Below are 21,849 nucleotides of genomic sequence, written 5' to 3' on the forward strand. Positions count from 1 at the left end.
ACCCCTAAATAGATGAGGAGTGTATAGAAGAGAGGCAGGGTCTTCATAGCTCCGAGTAAGAAATGATATGTGAGAATACAGTTTACTGCATCCCTGTAGATGGATTAAGCAGTCCAAAACCCTTTTGCAGTGTTTCATCTATCTTCTGTAATCTGATTTGACTGTTTACATAAGAATTGAATCATCAGTGAAGCTCATCTGGGTTAATGTAATACATGTCTGATTTGAGACTCTCAAAGGACATTCATTCATTCATTCAGCAATTACCAAATACTCTATCTCAGGTAATGTGCTTGGTGTGGAGGTATAGAGATAAAAAAGATGGTTTCTGTATTCCTGCTGGTGTGGGGAGATTATCTTGAAGACTTCCACCAACCAATAGTTTTGTGACATAATTTGAGGCCAAAACATGCCAATGATTTGGCCATGTATCTGTGTGGAAAGTTAACCACATGATTTTGAACCCCTAAAATACACATTAGGGATATCTGCAGTAGTACCTATGTGGATTCCTTGCATTATAGATGGAGAGACAAATGTTGACCTTTTCTGTTCTAGAAAGTGGCATGATTTGTCCTGCTTGTCTGGGTCTGGGGGAACTTGTGCTTGCTTGGATGCTTACTCGGGATTCTATCCATACTTTGGAAGGGAATATGAGCTTTTGACTAGAGGCATCCATCTCAGGTCTTCACTATTTCCTTCCTTCTGGTCTCTATACCTTTTATTTCTTTTTCTTGTCTTACTGTATTAGCTAGGATACCCAGTATGATGTTGAAAAGCAGTGGTGAGAGAGGGCATCTTTGCCTTATTCCTGATTTTTGGTGGAAAAGCTTCAAGTTTCTCACAGTTAAGTACAATGTTAGTTGTAGGTTTTCTGCATATATAAATTTTTTATCAAGTTGAAGATGTTTCCGTCTGTTTCTAGATTACCACTGTACTCCATAGATCCAGGTATCAGGTGCATGTCTCAAAGGGAGAAGTAGAAAATAATAATAACACAGTAGTTCTTGTGAAGATAGCCAGCAACCTCCATGTTGCTAAATTCAGTGGTCCATTCTCGGCTATTATTTAATTTAGCAGAATTTGACATAGTTGATCATTCTCTTTTCCTTGAAATAATTTCCTTTTTTGGTTTCCAGACACCCATTCTCTTGATTTTCTTTACATATTATTGACTGCTTCTTTTCATTTTTCTTGACCAGTTTAGCCTCATATCCCTGATCTGCACACATCACAGCATCCTTGGGCTCAGCTCTTGTACCTGTTCATGTCTTTACACTTGTCCCCTATGTGACATCATACAGCCTCATGACTTTAAATACTATCTGTCTGCTGATGGCTGCCAAGGTGTATCTCTATCCTGAACATCCCTTTGAATGTCCCTTCTGTGCCCCCATGCACGTATTTGGATCAACATCTCTATTTGGTTATCAACTATGTATCTCAAATTTAATCTGTCCAAAACTGTTCTCCCGATTGCTTGTTCCTGTGAAATTCATTCTACTTGCCAGGCTTGCTATCTCTGTACTGGCTCAGGCAAAAAACTTGGGGGCCATCCTTTGTTCATCAACTTTTTCCATATCCCACATTCAGCCCATTGACAAGTCCTACCTTCAAAATATACCTGGAGCCTTACTGCTGCTCACCACACCATTGCTCCCATATTGGTCCAAGTTCACCACTCCTCACAGGGTCTATTGAAGTATCCTTCCAGCTAGTCATCCTGCTTCCTCCTCTGCCCTCTCTGTCTTTCCTTAATACCCTGCTCAGAGTGGTCCTTTAGAAACAAAACATGTCAGATCATGCCATTTCTAAGTTCAAACATCCAGAGTAAATGCCATACAGGATTCTACATAGTCTGCCCTCCTCTTTCATTGACCTCCCTTCCATCTGTCTGTCCTTTGCTCACTCTGCTCCAGCCACTCTGTCTGCCTGTATGTCCATCAGACAGGTAGGAAAGCTCCTGCTCAGACACTTTTCGCATTTACTGTTTTTCATTTGTGCTGGGAAATCTTTTTTCCTCAAATGGCCGCATGGCTGGGTCCCTCAACTCTTCCAGGTCTTTGCTCATAGGTCCCTTCTCTTTAAATTCCCCTCCTCCACGTACTCTCCATCTCCTCTCCCTGCTTCCTCCTCTCCCTGCTTCCTCCTCTCCTTAGGAGTTCTCACCATCTGAGGTCCTTGCCTGCATGGGTTTGCTGTTTAACATCATCATCCCAGGCTGTAATGTAAGCTCCAGGAGGCAGGCACCCGTGTGTGTGTGTGTGTGTGTGTGTGTGTGTGTGTGTTTCTCCTCTTCATCCCTCCTTAGGAGAGTGGAGGCAGGTGGTAGGCAGGATGTGTGTTTTTGCTGAATGAATGGAGACACTGGAAAGATTAAAAGCAGGAGGAAAAGGGAGACAGGACAGGGGGTAAAATTTTATTATCACTGTGCAAACACTCGCCCTCCTTGGTACATAAATGACCTGGGGAAATTTTCTAACCTCTCTAGCCTCAGTTTCCTCATCTGTAACATGGAATTATACCTACTGCATAGTATGTGAAGGACACATGTGGAAATGTTTGGGCGGGGTGTACGTTGTGTGGAGCCTCGTGTGGTTATCCATTTCTCTCCTCTCTTCATCCCCTTCTTTTCATCTCTGCCTCTTTCCCCCTTTTTTGCCTCCCTTCACCTGTAAGCTGTCATTCCTGGTGTGGTCCAGAACCCCATCTCATTCCTGCTCCAGTGGTTATGGCATCATTACCCCACCAGTCATTACTGGGGCTGACCCGTGTCTCAGCTTCCTTCAACCCTAACAGCTGGGGCGGGATGGGGGTAATTGAGACCAGTCATGCTTGACCCCTGTTGTGAGATGAGCTGTCACCATTAGCAGTTTATAGTTCTGAGGTATTATTTCACCAGACGATGCAAAATACAGTCCTCAGCCATTTTTAAAGGGTAGCAGGTGGGGAGAGGGGAGGAGTAGCCCTGGAAACTCTGGGCTGGGGCTTTTGCTGCTCTGACAGTTTCTTCTTCCTGTTGAGAGTTGGTCTGGATGTAATCCTGAGATCTGCTGGCTGAGCTAGTGTAGATAGATTGCTGGCTCATCTTGATGCTAATTGCCCTGGGAGGAAGGGGAACTGCTGATGAGGGAGGGGGCCATGCTGGTTGGCTGGGCAGAGCCTGGGAACCTTGGCTGCTCTGTGTGTGTGTGCATGCCTGTGGGTGGGGAGGAGGGTGACAGGGAAATCCCAGAGGATGAGACGACTTTCTAAAGCCACCGCCTCCTTCAGAGTGTTTCCATTCTGCCTGGGGACAAGTCTGCACTGGAGAGAGGCACTCACTGGGATGTGTTCATGCTGAGACCTGCCCCAGTGGGAAGGGAGACTCAGGAATCTCCCTGCAGAAGGAGGGGGTGATGGGAAGGAGCCGAGGCCCTCTAGCCCTCTGTCCTGTCAGGTTAATGATGCTGAGATAGAATCTAAACACCTCTCAGGAGAGACAAAGCACCCCTCTTACTTGAGCCCATCCCCACCCTTTCAAGCAGCATGGCTTTTCTCTTTTTTTCAGGTTTAGCCCAAATTCCTCACTTGCCCACACAGTTTCAGGGTGAAATGATGCTCTTCATAGGCATGCAAGTCAGTTCACATCAAAAACCTTCACTGGGTGCTGATGTGAGCCTGGCATCGAGCTAGGTGTGGGGATGCCAGCCAGCTGGGTGCAACCCTCTTCCTTCTACCAGACACAGTGATCCTAGGTCCCCTCCTCCACTTACAGCTCCATTTCTGTGGCCATTTCCCCCAATTCAAGCCCCAGGAGGAGAGTGGCAGTAGTGAGTCTCCCTGGAACCCCTGATGGGACCAGGATGAGGAAGGGGTCCCAGGGGACCCAGAGTGTGGGGCAGAGCACAACTGAGGGAGAGGGCAGTGGGGCAAGGAAGGGTCTCCCGCGGGTAAGAGGAACAAGAAAATGGGAGACATTCTGGGGAGACAGAAACAAAAACAAGGAACCTCATTCCAGAACCTCCACCCAGGCCTCTTTGGGCTGTTCGCCACCTGTCCTTGCGGGGGCGCTCTGGGAAGGGCTGCGATTTGAACTCCGGAGACGGAGTGGAATGCAGGGAGGCTCTGGTTTCAGCAGACATCTCTCCCTTCCTCCGGGGGGTAGGGCGGGGGCCTAATCCTCCCTGTATCCCTGCACCTGGCGCAGGGCGGGTCCTGGGAGAAGCTCGGGAGGTGTTTGCCCAGCTGATGGAATGAAATTCTGGAGCACCAGCAGGAGGCACTTTCATCCCGCCTGCCTGGCGTCACCTCCTTTCTGGGGAGAAGAGGAGAGTGAGGGCGCAACTGCGCAGCGCTGAGGGGGCTGTCCTGGGGGATGCTCTGAAGGGGCATGCTGGCGCCTCTAGCTTACATCCAGGACAGGGCCACCCTGGGATGGGAATTCCCGCAGGGATGGTCACCGGGCCGGAGCCCACCTCTCTGTGAAGGTGGAGGGATCTTCCTTTCTCCTTTACCCCACTGGGGTGTTTCCTGGGCCCTGGATAGTCATCTGCGGGACAGAGGTGGCCTGTTGTCATCTCTGTTTTTGCTGACTCCAGGCTGGATTGTCTCTGTAGTTTTCAGAGCTTTGGGTTTTTAATCAGCAAGCAGCTTACTGGCTCTAGGGCAGGTCCAGGGTGGCAGGGCTTCAAGTGGAAATGGAAGCCGTAAGGCCCTTGTTGTCCCATCTTCTCTTTCCCTGGGTGTGGATGTGCGTCCCTGAAGTCCCCGGCTCTCGCCTGTCTGACTCTGCGTGTGCCCTGACTCAGGGTTGCTGATCCCTCAGCCTTGAACCTCACCCCCCGACCCTGCCGCCACGGGCTTCCTTGCCTCCTCTCAGTCTTGCTGGCTTTTGGGGTCCAGCTTAGCTGCCCCTCCTCATGCGACCTACCCGAGGCCTGTGACTAGGGTGGGAGCCTCAGTTCTGTCCTCTTTCACAACAAGCCTGACATCTATAATTTCATGTCTAAGTCTGTATCCTCAGGTAGGCTGTAAGCCCCAGAGGCCTGGATTGGAGCCAGGGCCCCATTTTTGAAAGACAGTTTTTTAAAGATGTAATTCATGGATCATATAATTCACTCATTTAAAATGTACACGTCAATGGTTTTAGTATATTCCCAGATAAGTGCAACCAACACTATAGTCCACTTTAGAATATTTTCATCACCTCCAAAGAAACCTTTAGAATATTTTCATCACCCTTACCCCATCCTCTCCTTCCTCCAGGCCTAGGCAACCACTAATCTGCCTTCTGTCTCTATAGGTTTTCCTAATCTGGAATTTCCTATGAACGGAATCAGACTATCCGGTTTCTGTGTCTGATTTCTTTATCTACCTTATGTTTCCGAGGTTCATCCATGTTGTAGCACACATTAGTACTTCACTCCTTTTTATGGCCAAATAATATTCCATTGTATGGATAGATCAAATTTTGATCACCCATTAGTCCATTGCTGGGCATTCAGGTTGTTTCACCTCTTGGGGATTGTGAATAGGGCTGCCGTGGAACATTCGTGGATGAGTTTTTATGTGGACATGTTTTTTTGTTTTTAAAATTTTTTTTTTTCTTTTTTTCTTTTTCTTTAAAGAAAGGCAGACTGCCACGTGCAGCGCCTCATTTGGATGTGTCTGGAGTCTTGGAAGCTTGACTACCCTACGTTCTCCTACAAATGGACCTTGAGAGCTTGTTTGGAGGTTCTAGCAGGGGAGCGCAGCTACTCGTATACCCTTGACCGAAGACCGGTCCTCCTCTAGCGGGGATGGTCGTCCTCTTCGACCGAGCGCGCAGCTTTGGGAGGGACGCACATGGAGCAGTGAGGGAGGAAGGGGACACCGGCCTAGCCAGCCAGATCAGCCGAATCAACACTGGCGATCAATGGGGTGACAGATGTTGCAACCAGATCGCCCTCACATCCTGTTTTTAAATTTTTATTGGCGTATAGTTGCTTTGCAGTGTCGTGTTAGTTTCTACTGTACAACAAAGAAATCAGCTAATGTGTACATATATCTCCTCTTTTTAAAATTTTGTTCTCATTTAGGTGACCACAGAGCATTGACTAGAGTTCCTTGTATACAGCAGGTTCTCCTTAGTTATCCGTTTTATACATAATATCAGTAGCGTGTGATGTCAGTCCCAGTCTCCCAGTTCATGCTGCCTCCCCTCTCCTCCCTTAGTGTCCATACATTTGTCCTGTATGTGTTTTCATTTCTCTTGGGTATCTACCTAGGCGTGGAATTGCTGGGTCACGTGGTTACTCTAACGTTTAACATTTTGAGGAATCGCCAGACTGTTTTCCATAGTTTACAGTCCCTACTGTGGGCTCTAGGTACCATGTCTTCTGCCCCTACAGGTAGGTGCCACATCTTCTGTCCCTAATGGGGCTGCCTGGTTCACCACTATGACACCAGTTGCTGGGTGGCCTGACCCACAGCAGGTGCTTGATAAATACATTCAGTGAATGAAAACTGAGTGGATGGGTCCTTTGGAATAAGATGCCCATAAATCAGTAACCCTTGTCTCTTCAAACCCTGTCCTTGCAGTCTTCTCTGTGAACCTCTCTCTGACACCCCTGCCCAGCATAATCATCAGTTGCTTTTTCTTGTCACTTCCATCCTCTCTGGCTGTCACTACTTATGACTCCTCTCTGAGGCCGAGTCCCTCCAGGGTTCCGAGGGTGTGTAGTCACCTCTCTTTCACCAGCTCCTAATGCAGGGCTTGGCGCAGAAGAGCTGCCCTGTGGGGCAGGGCTGTGCGGTAAGGGAGTGCTCAGGACACGGGAGCACAGGGGGGCATCTATGGTGGGGGGATTGTTACAGGGAAGCAACATGGAGGGTATCAGGGCCCCTCTGAGGGAGGAACTGCTGCCACCAAGTCTCAGCTCCAGGCCTTGGGGCTGTGGAGAGGGAGAGGCTCCTCGAGGATGCCCCTCCCTGGCCAGGCTGCTACCCAGCTTCCCTGTCAGCCCCAGGCCTGACTCTGTCCTGCATCGAAGGTGGATGTGGTACACGTAGTCTAGGCTGCGGAGGCAGAGTCCAGCCCTGGAGGCTGCTGAGTACAGACATGATATAAGGGGCCCCATGGGCTTTCTCTAGGACGTATGCAGGGGACCATGTGGTGAGGAGGCCTGTGGGGAATCAGACCATGGTTTTTAACATGGCAAGTGACTTCTAAACTCTTGTGGTATGATGCACAGGCTTTAAGTGTAATTTGTATGGCTCCACACTTACTCCACAGGCCACTTGCCAATCATTCACATGTAGTTTTCCCGTTTGTATAATAACCTCTGTTTCCACTCCCAATGCTCCCAACTGGCCCCCAGGCCCCCAAAGCTGTTCATTGGTTTCATTTCAACCTCATTGTCCTCAGAGCAGGGTGAACAGTCCTGATTCCTGTAGCCTGGGAACAGTTTATTGGGAATAGACAAGCCCAGAGGCTCATGGAAGAAACGTGGATCCCTGGGTGGGCAGGAGGCAGCACTACTGGGAGGGGGTGTGATCTGGGGAGGTGAGGCCAGTTCAGCACCTTCTCCTCCCTCACAGCCCCTGAGGCAGAGCCTCCAAACCTGCTGAGGCAGCGCCTTAGCACTGTAGCCAGGAAAACATGCTCACATCAGACCCAAAGCAAGAGGAACTCAAGGGAGAGGGAGCTGGCAGGGGGTGGCTATGTACAAGAGGTGCGGGCATGACTGATTCCCTGGAACGAATAATGTCAACTCTTGATTGTCCCTTTGTTTTAGGCATTTCTTTGCCATCAGCTGCCAATATCAGCTCAGGAAAGAGATGTATTTTTATAGTGCCAGTTCAACACAGCTGAGCTGGTAAATCTATTGCCCAAAGACCATCTCCTGATTCTGTGTGCTGAGAGCAGCGTTGACATATTCCCAGTGACTCTGAAATCCTGGCATTTGGCTTGGGAATTTGGGATGGGATTTTGGGGTGTCTCCTTTTGATATTTGCAATAATGCATGTATTAGGTGGGAGCTAGAAGGAGTTAACTTTTCTCATGCGGCAAGTTCCATGGGGTGATCCACAAAGCAGAACTGTGATGTGCCCCTTTGACCTCCTGGGGGAGAGAAGTGTTAGGGGGCCATTGCCATTTTCCTGGTCACACTAGAGCCTGACTGTCAGCAGTCCAGGGAGACGGGACATGTGTTTTCTTCCTTTGTACCTTACCCTCACCCGAGGGCCTCGCTCAGGGTCTGCACGCAGCTAAGTGAAAAGAGACTCTTGAAGATACCTGAGGGGCAGCTCCCAGTGAAAACCCAAGGGGAATCTTTGATCAGTAGAGAAAGGTGGGATCGTGGAACAGCCTTGTCTTGAACTCTGGTTGTGGGGGACAACATCCCAACCTGGAGCTTGTGCCCTGTCCCCTGGGCTACTAGCCTCTGGGGCTGTACTAACACTTGTGGCAGGAGGCGCTGCCCGCAGCCCCTAGCTTCACACCGGAGCTCCGCCTGCTCCCACAGACGAGGAGCCCCTGGGGCTCACAGGGGATGTAGATTTCACTAGTGCCCACGATGCCGCAGCCCCCACTGCTCTTGAGGACACCGGTGCTCCCTGGACAGTACACGGGTGTGCTGACCACACATGGCTCGTAGAGGATGGCACCTTTGGAGCTGCTCACAGCTGTGGGGACAGGAAGGGATGTTGAGGGCCCTGCCAGGCCAAGCCCTGTGCCCCCACTGGCCCCGCACCCTCACTGGCCCCGCACCTGCTGTCGTCATGTCTAAGGACACCCCCATCCCAGTTACCAACTTCCAAGTCTCCTATTGTTGTTTAGTTGCTCAGTCGTGTCCAACTCTTCTGTGACCCCTTGACTATAGCCTGCTAGGCTCCCCTGTCCATGGGGTTTTCCAGGCAAGAGTACTGGAGTGGGTTGCCATTTCCTTCTCCAGGGGATCTTCCTGACCCAGTGGTCGAGCCTTGTGTGAGGAGTCACTTGTGTCTCCTGCATTGGCAGGCAGATACTTTAGCACTGAGCCACCGGGAAGGCCCAAGTCTCCCATTCCAGTCACATGAAATGCGTAGCAGTCCCCGCGTGTCCTTCTTCTTGCCCCAGAGCCCTGTCTTCTGCTTTACCCTCTCTTTCTATTTGTCCGCATGTGTGCATGCATGCTAAGTTGCTTCAGTCGTGTCTGACTCTTTGTGCCCCGGTGGACTGTAGCCCACCAGGCTCCTCTGCCCGTGGAATTCTCCAGGCAAGAATACTGGAGTAGGTTGCCATGCCCTCCCCGAGGGGATCTTCCTGACCCAGGGATCAAAACTCTGTCTCAGGCGTCTCCTGACCTGGCAGGCGGGTTCTTTATCCCTATCACCACCTGGGAAGCTCCCTATTTGTCTGCTTCAAGTCTTGTTTCTCCAGGAAAACATCCTCTTGTCGAGATGGTGCCTGGCAGACCACGCTGGGTGTATGCTCCTGCTTCTGACTCCCATAGACCTGGGCAGCCCTGAGGGAGAAACTCTCCATCCACCAGGAGCTCTTTCCTTTAGGGTGAGGGAGGCAGGCTAAGGTTTGGGCAGGGGCAGTGTGGTCTATGTTTGGGTGGATCCGTTCCCAAGATCCCAGAGCCCCTGCAGAGTCCTCAGTACTCACAGATATTCACGGGTCCAACACCTTCACATAGCCTGGAGGTGAGAGGGAAAGGAGACACGAGAGACCTGCATCAGAGAACGAGAAGAACACAGCACCCCCTGCCCCTGCCCGCACCATGGACCTGCCAGTGAGGAGGGGCTGCAGACTGCATGCTGTCTCAGATTTCCTGTGGATGGGCTGAGAGGTGGGCAGTGGCTGTAGCAGCAATCAGAGGGCAGGAGAACAGACATCCCTGACCCACCTCTGCTCCTCGCCCTCCAGCAGGCGCCTGTAGGTGGCGATCTCGATGTCCAGGCCCAGCTTGGAGTTCATCACCTCCTGGTACTCCTTGAGCAGGCAGGCCATGTCCTGCTTGGCCTTCTGCAGGGCCTCCTCCAGCCCGGCCAGCTTGCACTTGGCATCACTGAGGGCTGCCTCGCCCTGCTGCTCCGCCTGGGTCACTGCAGCCTCCAGCTTGCAGCGCTGGGGGAGAAGCACAGAAAAGTATTACAGGGGCCCCGGGACCCTGGGCTGATTTTCAGAAGAACAGAGAGCAAGGTCATTGTGGGATAATTGAAAACAACATATATTGGTCTCTTCCCCCAGTTCCTGGCACAGGAACTTGTAGTTTAAGTGATGAGCACACCAGAGCATCCTTTGTCCTAACCTTTGGTCTTTGACCCTGTGTCTGATACAGAGTCCCAAAACCCCTTAGAATTTCCTGAGTATTGACAATGTCTTTTGTTTAAATAAGGTGATTCTAGGTGGGCTCCTGGGTGGGGGCTGGTCACCAGAAAAACTAAGCCTTGATTAGAAGCTGGGAATTTTCAGCCCACCCCACCATTCTCCTAAGAGGGGAGAGCAGCTGGGAATGGAGGTGATAAATGATGATGCCGATGTGAGGAAGCCTCCATAAAATCTCAATAGTAGAGGCTTCAGAGAGCCTTCAGGTTGTTGAACACGTGGAGGTACGGGGAGAATGGCATACCTGGAGTGGGCATGAGAGCTTCGTGCCCGTCCCACACACTTTACTTTATGCATCCCTTCCACCTGGGTATTCATTTATATTTCTTATCATATTCTTTTATAATAAACCAGTGTGTGCATGGGTGCTCAGTCATATCTGACTCTTTGTGACCCCATGGACTGTATCCTTCCAGGCTCCTCTATCCATGGGGATTTTCTAGGCAAGAATACTGGAGTGGGTTGCCGTTTCCTCCTTCAAGGTATCTTCAAGACTCAGGGATTGAACCCACATCTCCTGCATCTCCTGCCTTGGCAGATGGATTCTTTACTACTGTGCCAACTGGGAAGCCCATAATAAACCAAAAAAGTAAACTATTTTCCTGAGTTTTGTGAGCCACTCCAGCAAATTAATTGAATCCAAGGAGGATGGTCATGGAGCCCTCCAATGTACAACCACCTGGTCAGGAGCACAGCCTGGACGTGTGATTGGCATCTGAACTGGGGGCAGTCTTGTGGGACTTGGGGGGCAGCCCCTAACCTATGGGATCTGATGCTATCTCCAGGTAGGTAGTGTCAGAAGTGAGTTCAATTGTGGAACACCCAGCTGGTGTTGCAGAGCTGGTTGGTGTGGAAACACTCTTCCCCACTATCTGGTGTCAGAAGTGTTGTGAGTGTGACTGTGTGAGAATGAAGGAGGGACACAGAAGGAAGAATGAGTTCTTCCTACAGTCATGGTTATGTGCCAGGTTCATGTCTGCTGTGGGTTTCAGCCTAGAATTGTGACGTCTGGTTCCCCCAGGGGATGGAGGCCAGTGCTCCTGTCTGTGACACTTCAAGGAGATCTGAGAGTTTCCTCTTATGCCAAGCAATTACTTTGTGGTTAATACATTTTGAGCATCTGCCTGGTCTTCACTAGCCCAGGAGGAAAGGGTGGGTCTGATTTTATGGACTCTACAGCGTCACCTTGAATTTCAGGATCATAGAATTAGAGTCTTTGGTTGGAAGGGGGTGTGGAGGACATCTTTTCTATACCCCCATCTCGTGAAGTATTCTTGCTATTTCATCTTGATGAATATGGGCTGCCTAGTCTCTGTTGGGGGCCTCACTATTGCCTGACCCTGCTTATCCTGCTGTGGATCAGCTTTTCTGAACAAAGGGCTCGCTCCCTCTTGTGGGAAACAGTGCAAGTTTACTCCCTCCCCCTCAGGTCCCCCAGGGAGGATGAGCCTGCCCTGTACAACCAGGACCAGATGGTGGGTCAGCCTGTGATGGGCTCACCTGGGCTTTGACATTCTCAATGTCTTGCTGCAGCCGCTGGATCAACTTGTTTATTTCCAGGATCTCATTCTTGCGGTCGCGGAGGTTGTCACAGTGATTCCCGGCCGTCAGCTGAAGCTCCTCATACTGCCAGACAGGGAGGTCAGAACCTGGGCACCCACACCGTGGTGCCTCTCAGCCCTCATTCCCACTGTCCCCAGGCTCTGCTCTCCTGACCTCCTGCACTGGGTACTCTGGATTCTTATACTTGTTATGCTTCCCCAGCCCTTTTCCACTTCTGGTCCTTTTCTGGGCTGCTTCTCATTCCCTTTTCACCTCCCAGCCCCGAACCTTCAAGCTTATTAAATTCTCCCCTAAGCTCCAAGCTCCCTTCCTCTTTTTCATGGGTTCTGTGTCTCATCCTTTTCTCTATGCCCTGGAATTTCCCTCCCTTTTGCTCCGTCTGTGCTCTGGAACTTGGAGGGGATTTCTGCCCTCACGCTGGGGTACCTAACAGACCAAGAACTGAGAACGCAGTTCTCAGGGTAGATCTACCTCAGGGTAGATTTGCATGTTCTCCCTCAAAACAATTGAAAACAAAATTCAATGTTACTATCTCGGTTTAACACTTTTTTTTAAACCTCTGCACATAAAATCTAATTTCTTAATAGTGAATTATAGATGACATCAATAGATTTTTAAAAATTAGCCAACTATATGTTTTCTGCATATAAAAATGAGCCAACTGTATGTTTTCTGCATATAATGCATTTCCTATGCAAAACAAGATAAGCATAAGTCACTCTCTTTGGTTATTGTGAAATAAACTGGTAGTTGCCTAATCACTATCCATACTTCTTTTCCTCAGACAGAACCCCAGATAAAAGAATGTTTCTCAGCTTTCTCTACAGTGAGGTGTAGACTCTTGCAGGGTAGGGCTTCTAGGAAAGCTGTTTCAAGTCAGGGATGATTCACCTGGCATGTTCCTTTTGCCCTCTCTTCCTTCTGCTTGGAGTGGACATGGGATACTGGTGGTATTGCAGCCATCTTAGGGCATGAGGGTACCACGAGGATTAAGGTTCTTAACAGAATGGCAGAATAGCAAGCTCGAAGGAGCCTGTGTTTCTGATGGTAACTTGGGTTCGTCTAGGCAGTGTATTTCTGTACTTCAAGTTATTTGAGAAAAAAATAAAAAATAAAATTTGTTTTAACCATTATTACTTAAAATTTTGGATCTTCACAGCCAAGTACAATTGATAAATAATAGAATTATCGTTCTGGTTCTAACTTAGAAGGATGGGTAATTAAGATTGTTTTCCTTAAGGCCTGATGGGTGGCCCAGGAGAGCAATCAGAGGAGGAGCTCGCCGGAATGAGACCTGGCCATGGATGGGCCACAGACTGACTTACAGGGAGCTGACCCCAGGTTAGGGTTTGATACCTTGATTACCATGGATCTGAAGAAAAAGGACAGAACATTTCTTGGGACACTTTCTGAAAATTGGCCTTCAGAAAAATGTCTAGAGCCTTCAGGGAAGCTCTGCCGATTGCTGTGATCTAGCTGTGTCTCCAGCCCCATATCCTTCATGGTGCTTCACACTGGGGACACCTCCCCTTCATGCTTCTTGGACTGCTCCTGCTGGCTCTCAGCCAGACACCCTTACCATGCTCTGCTTATGGAAACCATACTTGGCTTCCAAGACCCAGATCAAAGGCCAGTGCTCCTGTCTTTCCAGACACAATCTGTCACTTCTGCATCATCATGCTGTACCCGGGCCTATGGCTAGACTTTGGTGGCCACGTCATGCCACCTCGTATCCTTCTGGCTGTTTATACCTCTCTCTCTCCCACGGACTGTGACTTCTTTGAGGATGGGGATGGTCTGACTCTTAGTATCCTCATGGTTCCATACAACCCAGTAAGGCCCTCCTTCCCTGGCCAACCATTTAAAAACCGAATTCCCGCCGCACTCCCTGTGCTTCACCCTAATTTATTTTTTTCCATAGCACGTGTCCATCTACTGTACATCCGCTGTACTTGTATGTCCTGTTTGGCTGTCCTGCCCCTGCCTCTGGAAAATGAAAGTGACATAGAGGCAGCTATTATTGTTCTGATTCCTGTTGGATCTCAAGCATCTAGAATGCTGCTTGGCACATGATGAATGTGCAATAAATGAATGAATAAATGAGTGAGTGAATGAATGAATGGTACCTTTCATAGATGGGGTAGGTGAGACTGAGATGATAGTATCTGTTAAGTCAGATTGCCCTTGGGGGACAACTGCCCTCCCAGCAAGCCCCTAATTACCTAAGTCTGGGGCCACCTTAATCACAGTTTCTGCTCCACCATTAGTAACCATTCCATGCCATTAGCCTCCTCCCACACCCGGAAACTCTGAGCCAATTTGCCATCACTGCCAATTAGTATTCCTTGAATGCTACTTAGGGAAGCACTTCCTGGGAGTCTATGAGTGTATAAAGCTGGGGAGCTCTGATGAACAGGTCTGGGCTGTCTGCGGGGTCTCTCCCACACTCATGGGGACCTGTCCTGAGGCTTGGTCAAAACAACAGAGGCTGGAGTGGCATGGCGTACATTTTCTCTCCTGATTCCTGGAGGAGAGTGGTTCTGGGGTCTCCCAGGCCCTGCCCAAGACTCACCCGGCTCTGGTACCAGGCCTCTGCTTCAGCTTTGCTGCGGTTGGCAATTTCGTCATACTGGGCCTTGATCTGGGCAATGATTCCATCGGTGTCCAGCTCCCGGCTATTGTCCATCTTCACAGTGACTGAGGTGTCCGAGATCTGAGACTGGAGCAGGTTCGTCTCCTGGGGGTGGGGGCCCCGGGTGAGAATGGGTGAGCTCTTTGAGGATAAAGTTGGTGAGGGAGAGGGGAAGAAATGAGGAGACCCAGCCCTGACATTCCTATGGCAGATTTGCCTGGCCATCCCAGCCTTCAGTCACCGACCTGCTCCAGCCCCCACCCTCCAGTTGCACTGAGACCGAAGACCCAAGGTGTGGGCCCTCTGACTTCTGGGAGTCTCTCTGCCTGACACCCAGCTGTTCCACAATGACTTCTTCACTTGCCCACTTTTAAGCCACAAAAGTACCCACAGGGCAGGAGCTTTCCCTGCCCACCATCCCTCCAGAACTGGCCCCTGGCCAACCACCTCTGGGCAGCATGGCTGCAGGTACCTCGGTATACAGGGTTTTCAGGAAGTTGATCTCGTGGATCAGAGCTTCCACATTGATCTCCAGGTCAGAATTTATCAGGAAGGCTGTGTCCACATCCTGCAGCCAGGAAAGTGACAGTCATAACCTGGGGCCACCCCTCTGCTAGCTGGGCCACCTCCCAGGCAAGCTGGTAGCAGGTGACAGGTGTGGGACCCACGTGGAAGTGAAGGGGGTGACAAAGCCAAGGACCTCATGCCTGGGCCTGGCATCCCACTGGGGAAGGATCTGAAGGGAATGGGATTAAAGGAGATGGGAGTCCATTCCTCAGAGCTGCTATGGACCCTGGGCAACAGAACACATAGCTGTCTATGTGAGGGGTTGTCAGGATGGTTTTTATCTCTGGGGATTTGAGTCAGAGCTTTTGTCTTTTGATTTGGCATTTGCCACATCTCCAGCTTCTTGGACAGATGTAAATACAACACTTAACACGAGTTGGGCAGTGGAGGCTCAGTCACTGCCCTTCTGGAGCAGGAGGCTGGGCCTTTCTCTCCCTTGGGGTCAGTGGGGCTGGTATCGGGGTCAGCAAGGTGGGCTGGCTGCAGGCCCGGTCCAGGGGTTGAGTGTCCCCAGGCCCACTAGGCCAGCTCAGAGCGCCTTCTCCCTCCATGGGCCACCCTCCCTCACCTTCTTCAAGGCAACAAACTCATTCTCAGCAGTGGGTCGCAGGGAGAGCTCCTCTTCATATCTGGTGGAAGGGGCAGGGGGAAAATGTTTTAGTCACGCTGGTGAGATTTGGAAGGGTGTGGGCATGGGGTCTGAGAGTAGGAGCCTCTGGGGACAAGTCACAGATTGAATGCCCTATGGAGGCACCAGGTCTGGCCCTGTCTCTGGTCACCTCTGGCCCCTTCAGCCACTCAACACAGATTTTTTTTTTTTTTTTTTTATCATAGCCTCTTATTAGCCACTTTGTAAGTTTATGTTCCACTCCAATGCCTGGTAGCCTTTTCCTGTAATGAATCATTCTCTGGGAAGACGTTCTTTTTTTTCAATTAAAAAAATTATTTACTGGCTGTGCTGGGTCTTAATTGCGAAATGTGGGTCCTTAGTTACATCATATGGGGATTTAGTTCCCTAACCAGGGGTCAAACCCAAGCCCCCTGCATTGGGACATGGAGTCTTAGCCACTGGATCACCAGGGAAGTCCCTGGGAAGTCCTTCTTAAAGCTACCTTTATTCTATCTTGCTGCTGAGGAAGCTTACTTCATCCAGTCATTTCCTCTGGGAAAATGGTGAAGAGTTGGCTGCCTGTTGCTGGCACACCTGTCTTTTCTTTTTGAAAAAATATCTGTTTATTTATTTGGCTGCGCCAGGTCTCAGTGGCAGCATGTGGTATCTTTCAGTCACAGCATGCGGAATCTAGTTTCCCGACCAGGGATTGAACCCAGGTCCCCTGCACTGGGAGCATGGCGTCCTAGCCACTGGGCCACCAGGGAAGTCCCACAACTGTCTTTTCTGAGTTGTTCTGAGAGTTGGCTGCGGTCACTGCAAGCCCAGCTGACCCGTGCCCCTCCTCGCCAGGAGAGCGCTGAGCCTGGCCTCTACCTGCAGCTCACTCGCAGAGGTAGCAATTACCCACTTTACCAGATCCTCAGAGAGAGCGGCCTATTTCCTCTAGGCTCCAGGGAGCTCTTCGCCCACTCACTGCACCCCAAGGCAACGGAATCAGGGTCAAGGGTTTAGTCTGGTCAGAATGACTCAGTTTGATGAGCGACATCAATCCATTAAAAGCTTCTCTGTGCTTCCTGACGCCCGAGCTTCCGTTTTCCTGCAGAACTCAGCCGCTGCACAGGTGCTGGATGCTGAGCCTGCTGCCTGGGTTTCAATCCCACTCTCCTGCACTTGTCATGTGACTTTGGGTGGGTGGCTTGGCCTTTCTTGGCCTCAGTTTCATCTGTAGAATGAGAATATCACTGGTCCTGTCTCACAATTACAAACATCACACAAGTTAATGTCTGCAGGACACCAGGTCAGTACCTGGAACAGGGTACAGTGTGCTTGCTATTGGTGTTAAAATACCACTTGGCCTCATCCTTCTCCAACAACCCCACTTTTAAAATTCAAAGTCCTAATCTTGAGCTGCGAAATATGTCTCCTGATCACCTTGTATCCATGAAGAAAGGCATCGCTCCTGCTGAAAGGGCTGATCTCGCCACACCCACAACCTTGCCACATCTCACCTACCAGTCTGCTTGAGTCGTCCCCTCCCACTTGCACACTCTGGTCCTTCCTTGTCACCTGCTTCTGTCTCATCTCCTTTTCTGTGGTCTAACTCTGAACTTCTCTTTTAGAAGAAGCAACTGGAATGAAACAAATCCTTCAAGGCCTTGAGCAAACTGACACCTCCCCTGGGAAGCCTTCCTGGGCTGCTTCTGCTCTCTCACTCTCTTGGGCTTCCTCTTCCCTCCTGCCTTGTACCATGCTGTAGCTGTTGGTGTGCATACCGGGGTATCTTGCTGACTCTACCAGGACATCTAGAGGGAAAGAGCCAGATTTTCCCAACTTTATCAAACCCAAACTGCCCAGCACAGCATCTGACTTGGACTAGACACATGCGTGACACCTGCAGCCTGTGTCCCCAACATGGCTCCACTCTAATGAACCCTCGTTCTTAGTGTATTCACACTGTCCTTGGAGACGTGTTTCTCTCGGCCCTCTCCCACCAACATGAGAGGCTCACCCAGGACCACGAGGCAGTTTATCTGGGCCTCAGCTTCTTGAAAGAATCACTGAATCTGTGAATTCTTGCAGATGATGATTTCGAGTTGGACCAGGAAGATGCGGGGTAGAATATATTAGCCCGGATGTTACAAAGAAATGCCGAGGTGGGACTTATCAGGAAGAAGGAACAGCAGGAGTCCAAGCTGGGAGGAAGGAGGGCTTGGGAATCTGTTTGGAGGCTAAGAAGTGTTCAAGATCTGTCAAGGGACTTATGGACGATGACGCACAACAGGTATGAGGGCAGAGCCCTGGAGCACTGGGAACAGCAGGAGAAAACTTGTTTTACATGAAGAGAAGTCGAGCGTGGTGGGAAGGGGGATTAATACACATCTAAAATCTCAGAGCTTGTATGATGTGCCTAATGGGTAGTAAGGATGCTCTGCCTACATTATCCCACGTGACTGTGGGACCCCCCCCGCAAAGGTCTACATTTTCAACTTCCCATTTTATAGATGGGGAAACCCAGTGCCCAGATTGTTTATGTCACTTGCCTCAGGCTCCCGGCTGGGTAGCAGTGGGGCAGACTCACTTTTTCTTGTAGCCCTCCAGCGTGTCATGGAGGCAGTGGAACTCTGACTCCAGCCGGTCTCGGTCCCCGGTCAAGAAGTCCAGCTGCCTCCGAAGGGTGGAGATGTAGCCCTCGAAAATGGGCTCAATGTTGCTCGAGCAGCACTTCTGCTGCTGCATGAAGTTCCACTTGGTCTCCAGAAGCTTGTTTTTCTGTTCCAAGAACCGGACCTGCAGCCAAGAATAGGATATCATGGGGTGGCAGGGACCCTGGGGACTACAGCTTGCGAGAGTAAGTGCTGGTGCAGGCAGTGGAATCCGTCTGTGCTCCGACCTCCATCACATTGCTGCTGTGTCTCTGTCTCTCCTGCCTGGGGCGGCTTAGGGGACCCCCAGCTTCCACCAGGGGTTGTGTTGTAGTGGAAACAGGGCTGCCCCAAGAGGCCTGGGGTGTTTCCTCCTTCCAGCCCTGCCTGCCTGCCACCAGCCTTGTAACCTGGGCCAAGCCACTCAGCCCCTCAAGCTTGTTTTGCTGCCTCAAACTCATACTTAGGATTGCATAGGGAGAGCTTTGTACATCTTCATGCTAATGGAAGCTGATGAGGCTACTGGAAATTGGGGTTTCTTTAATTACAGCCCAGGGGTGCTCAGGGAATAAAGCTCAAAGTTCGGTCCTGGCACTCATTGCTACTCTGCCCCATCTCCATCCTACATGGCCAAGTCCAAACCATGTCCCTGCCACGGTAACGCGGAGAGCTCCTGGCCTACTCTTCGTTTCCGTGGCTTGGAGATGGAGGTTAAGAGACACTGAGTGAGTTGGCCGTGGTCACCCAGCTAAGCTAGTCACTGGCTGGGCACACACTGTCTCCAGTCCTCACCCTGGGATTTTGCACCTGGTGCACTGTCTCTCAAGAAAACGATAGAGGAAGTCACATCATCTTCCTTCTGGTCAAAGGCTTGCTCAGCAGAAGGCCCCCAGCCTCCCAGATGGAGATGTGATGCAGCTGACGATCAGGGCTCACAGTGTTGGAATGAGTTTACAAGCGGTGCTTAATGAGCTTTCAAAATAAAACTGTAAGTTTAACATTTTCCATTTATTAAAACAAGTTCCTTTTGGGAGCACTTTTGTGAGTATTACCTTCTTTAATTCTCCCTCCATCTCTGCCCGCTTTCCTGGGGCTGGGAGTCAGGGTCCAGGTCTCATGACTGCCAGCCCAGGACTCTGACCTAAACTTGGGATCACCAGGAACACCAGCTTAGTCCTCGGTGTGTATCCTGATCCCAAGAGCTTCCCTGGAATATAGGGACAGGCCCAGAAGCAGCCAAGGTGACAGGCCAGTTCAGCGTCTTCCAAAGGCAGCACATCACCCTTCTCTCAAGGCTTTCAGAGCCATGACTTGGGGGTTGAAAGATGTGAGACTTGGTCATGGCCACTTTGTGTCCCTAGCTCTGACTGCTCCACCTTCTCTTCATCATAGACCTAAGTTGATGGCAAATTCCAGGGTCACAGTGCCAAGGGTCTCACCCCAGTTCATGTCATTGGAAGGAAGGTCTTTCATTAAAGCCTCATCAGAAAGGGCAGGTCTCTGCCTCTGATTGCCCCATTCAGTATCTATCATGGCTTTGGGAGTTCCTCTTATAGTCTGACCTCAGGGCCTCTTGATGAGTTTATCAGATAATACCCAGAGAGAAAGATAACATATTATAAAAAAAGACAGACAAGCAGAAATGTCCACTGCTGAGCCTGATCTAACCAGCTTTCAGCGACTAGGGGTCATGGAGCAGCCACACCAGCAGCCCCAGGTTGTGGCTCCTGGGACAGCCACAAAGTGCTGTCTGTCTCCCATGGCCCTGCACCCCGGCACCCACGTCCTACCTTGTTGATGAAGGATGCAAAGCGGTTATTGAGGCACTTGATCTGCTCCTTCTCGTCCCTCTTCACCCTCTGGACAGTCGGATCGACCTCCAGCTCGAGTGGGACCAGCAGGCTCTCATTGATGGTTACAGGGGCGATGCAGGCTGAAGACCCGCAAGTGGTGCCTGCTCGATACCCAAAGCCAGGCAGGCCACACCTGGAGGCCACCCAGGGCCGCCCGAAGCCCACGTTGCACAGGCTCCGGGAGCCGAGGCAGCCCAGGGCACGGAAGCTCCCACTGCCCCCAGTCCGGCATGGCCCCTGGCTCACTGCATAGTGAGTGACCACACGGGGGAGGACAGCTGAGCAGGAGCTGAAGCTCTGGCCGCCACATCTGAAGCCCTGCTGGAAGGAGCGGCACGACATGGTGGCTGTGAGAGGTGGAGAGACTGCGCCCTGGCAGGAGGACAGAGGTGAGAGTTATCAGGTGAGCTCAGCCTCCACCCTTTTATCTGGTCAAGGATGGAGGGCCGAGCTGGGCCGAACCCCAAATCACCATGAAATCAGGTTTATGAGCTTGGCATATTGGCAGCTGCTAAGTACCGAGGTGGATAATTAGGGTAGCAGAGAGCAAAGGGTAGGAGCCAATTGTCCATGCAGGTTGGACCCATAAAAATCCTACTTGTCCTCTTCCTTGGTGATGAAAGGGGACAACCAGACAGATGTTGGGTCGGCTAAAAAGTTTGCTTGGTTTTTTTCTATAAGATGGCTCTGGTAGCACTTAGTTGTCTTTAACTTCATTTGAAACCATTTTGTTCAATTGTATTGTGACAGCTGTCATATCAGCATGCGTTAAAAAAAACTTACCAAAACCAGTGAATTTTTGTGTAACTGTTTTAATATTGAAGATGGAAGGAAAAAGCAGCATTTTCGGCAAATTACCCTTTATTATTTCAAGAAAGGTAAATTCGCAACTGAAATGCACGAAAAGACTTGTGTAGTTTATGGAGAAGGGGCTGTGACTGACTGAACATGTCAAAAGTGGTCAAAAGTGGTTTGTGAAGTTTCGTTCTGGAGACTTCTCACTGAGTGTTGCTCCATGGCCAGGTAGACCAGTTGAAGTTGATAGTGATCAAATTGAGACATTAATTGAGAAAAATCAACATTACATCATGCAGGAGATAGTTCACATACTCAAAATAACAGATCAAGTGTTGAAAATCATTTGTACTGGCTTGGTTATGTTTGTTGCTTTGATGTTTGGGTTCCGTATAAGTTACGTGAAAAAACCTTTTTGACCATATTTCTGCATGTGTTTCTCTACTGAAATGTAATGAAATGTTCCTTTTTAAAGAAAATTGTGATGGGTGATGAAAAGTGGACACTGCACGGTAATGTAAAATGGAAGAGATCGTGGGCCAAGAGAAACGAACCACCACCAACCACGCCGAAGGCTAGTCTTCATCAAAGAAGATAATGATGTATATATGGTGGGATTGGACGGGAGTCCTCTGTTATGAGCTCCCTCTGGAAAACCAAATAATTAATTCCGACACATACTGCTCCCAGTTAGACCAGCTGAAGGCAGCACTCAGTGAAGAGCGTCCAGGGTCAGTCCAGAGAAAACACAAAATCTTTCATCAGGGTAGTGCAAGACCGTAGGTTTCTTGATGACCAGGCAAAGACTGTTACAGCTTGGACAGGAAGTTCTGATTCACCTGTTGCAT

At 50.1% G+C, this 21,849-nt stretch overlaps 1 protein-coding gene across 1 annotated transcript; it reads right to left on the bottom strand.

Moving 5' to 3' along the window:
* Nucleotides 1-8,416: 8,416 nt before the first annotated feature.
* On the bottom strand, nucleotides 8,417-20,548 carry KRT82 (keratin 82). Its single transcript, XM_005906992.3, has 9 exons — nucleotides 20,144-20,548; nucleotides 18,290-18,498; nucleotides 15,667-15,727; nucleotides 15,004-15,099; nucleotides 14,472-14,636; nucleotides 11,837-11,962; nucleotides 9,855-10,075; nucleotides 9,614-9,645; nucleotides 8,417-8,646 (listed from the first exon to the last, which is right to left on the bottom strand). Exons 1-9 carry the CDS (start codon nucleotides 20,546-20,548, stop codon nucleotides 8,417-8,419), a joined length of 1,545 nt encoding a protein of 514 aa, XP_005907054.2.
* Between the last annotated feature and the right edge of the window lie 1,301 nt (nucleotides 20,549-21,849).

The sequence above is a fragment of the Bos mutus genome, chromosome 5, assembly GCF_027580195.1.
Source record: "Bos mutus isolate GX-2022 chromosome 5, NWIPB_WYAK_1.1, whole genome shotgun sequence".
Classification (NCBI taxonomy): Eukaryota; Metazoa; Chordata; class Mammalia; order Artiodactyla; family Bovidae; genus Bos; species Bos mutus.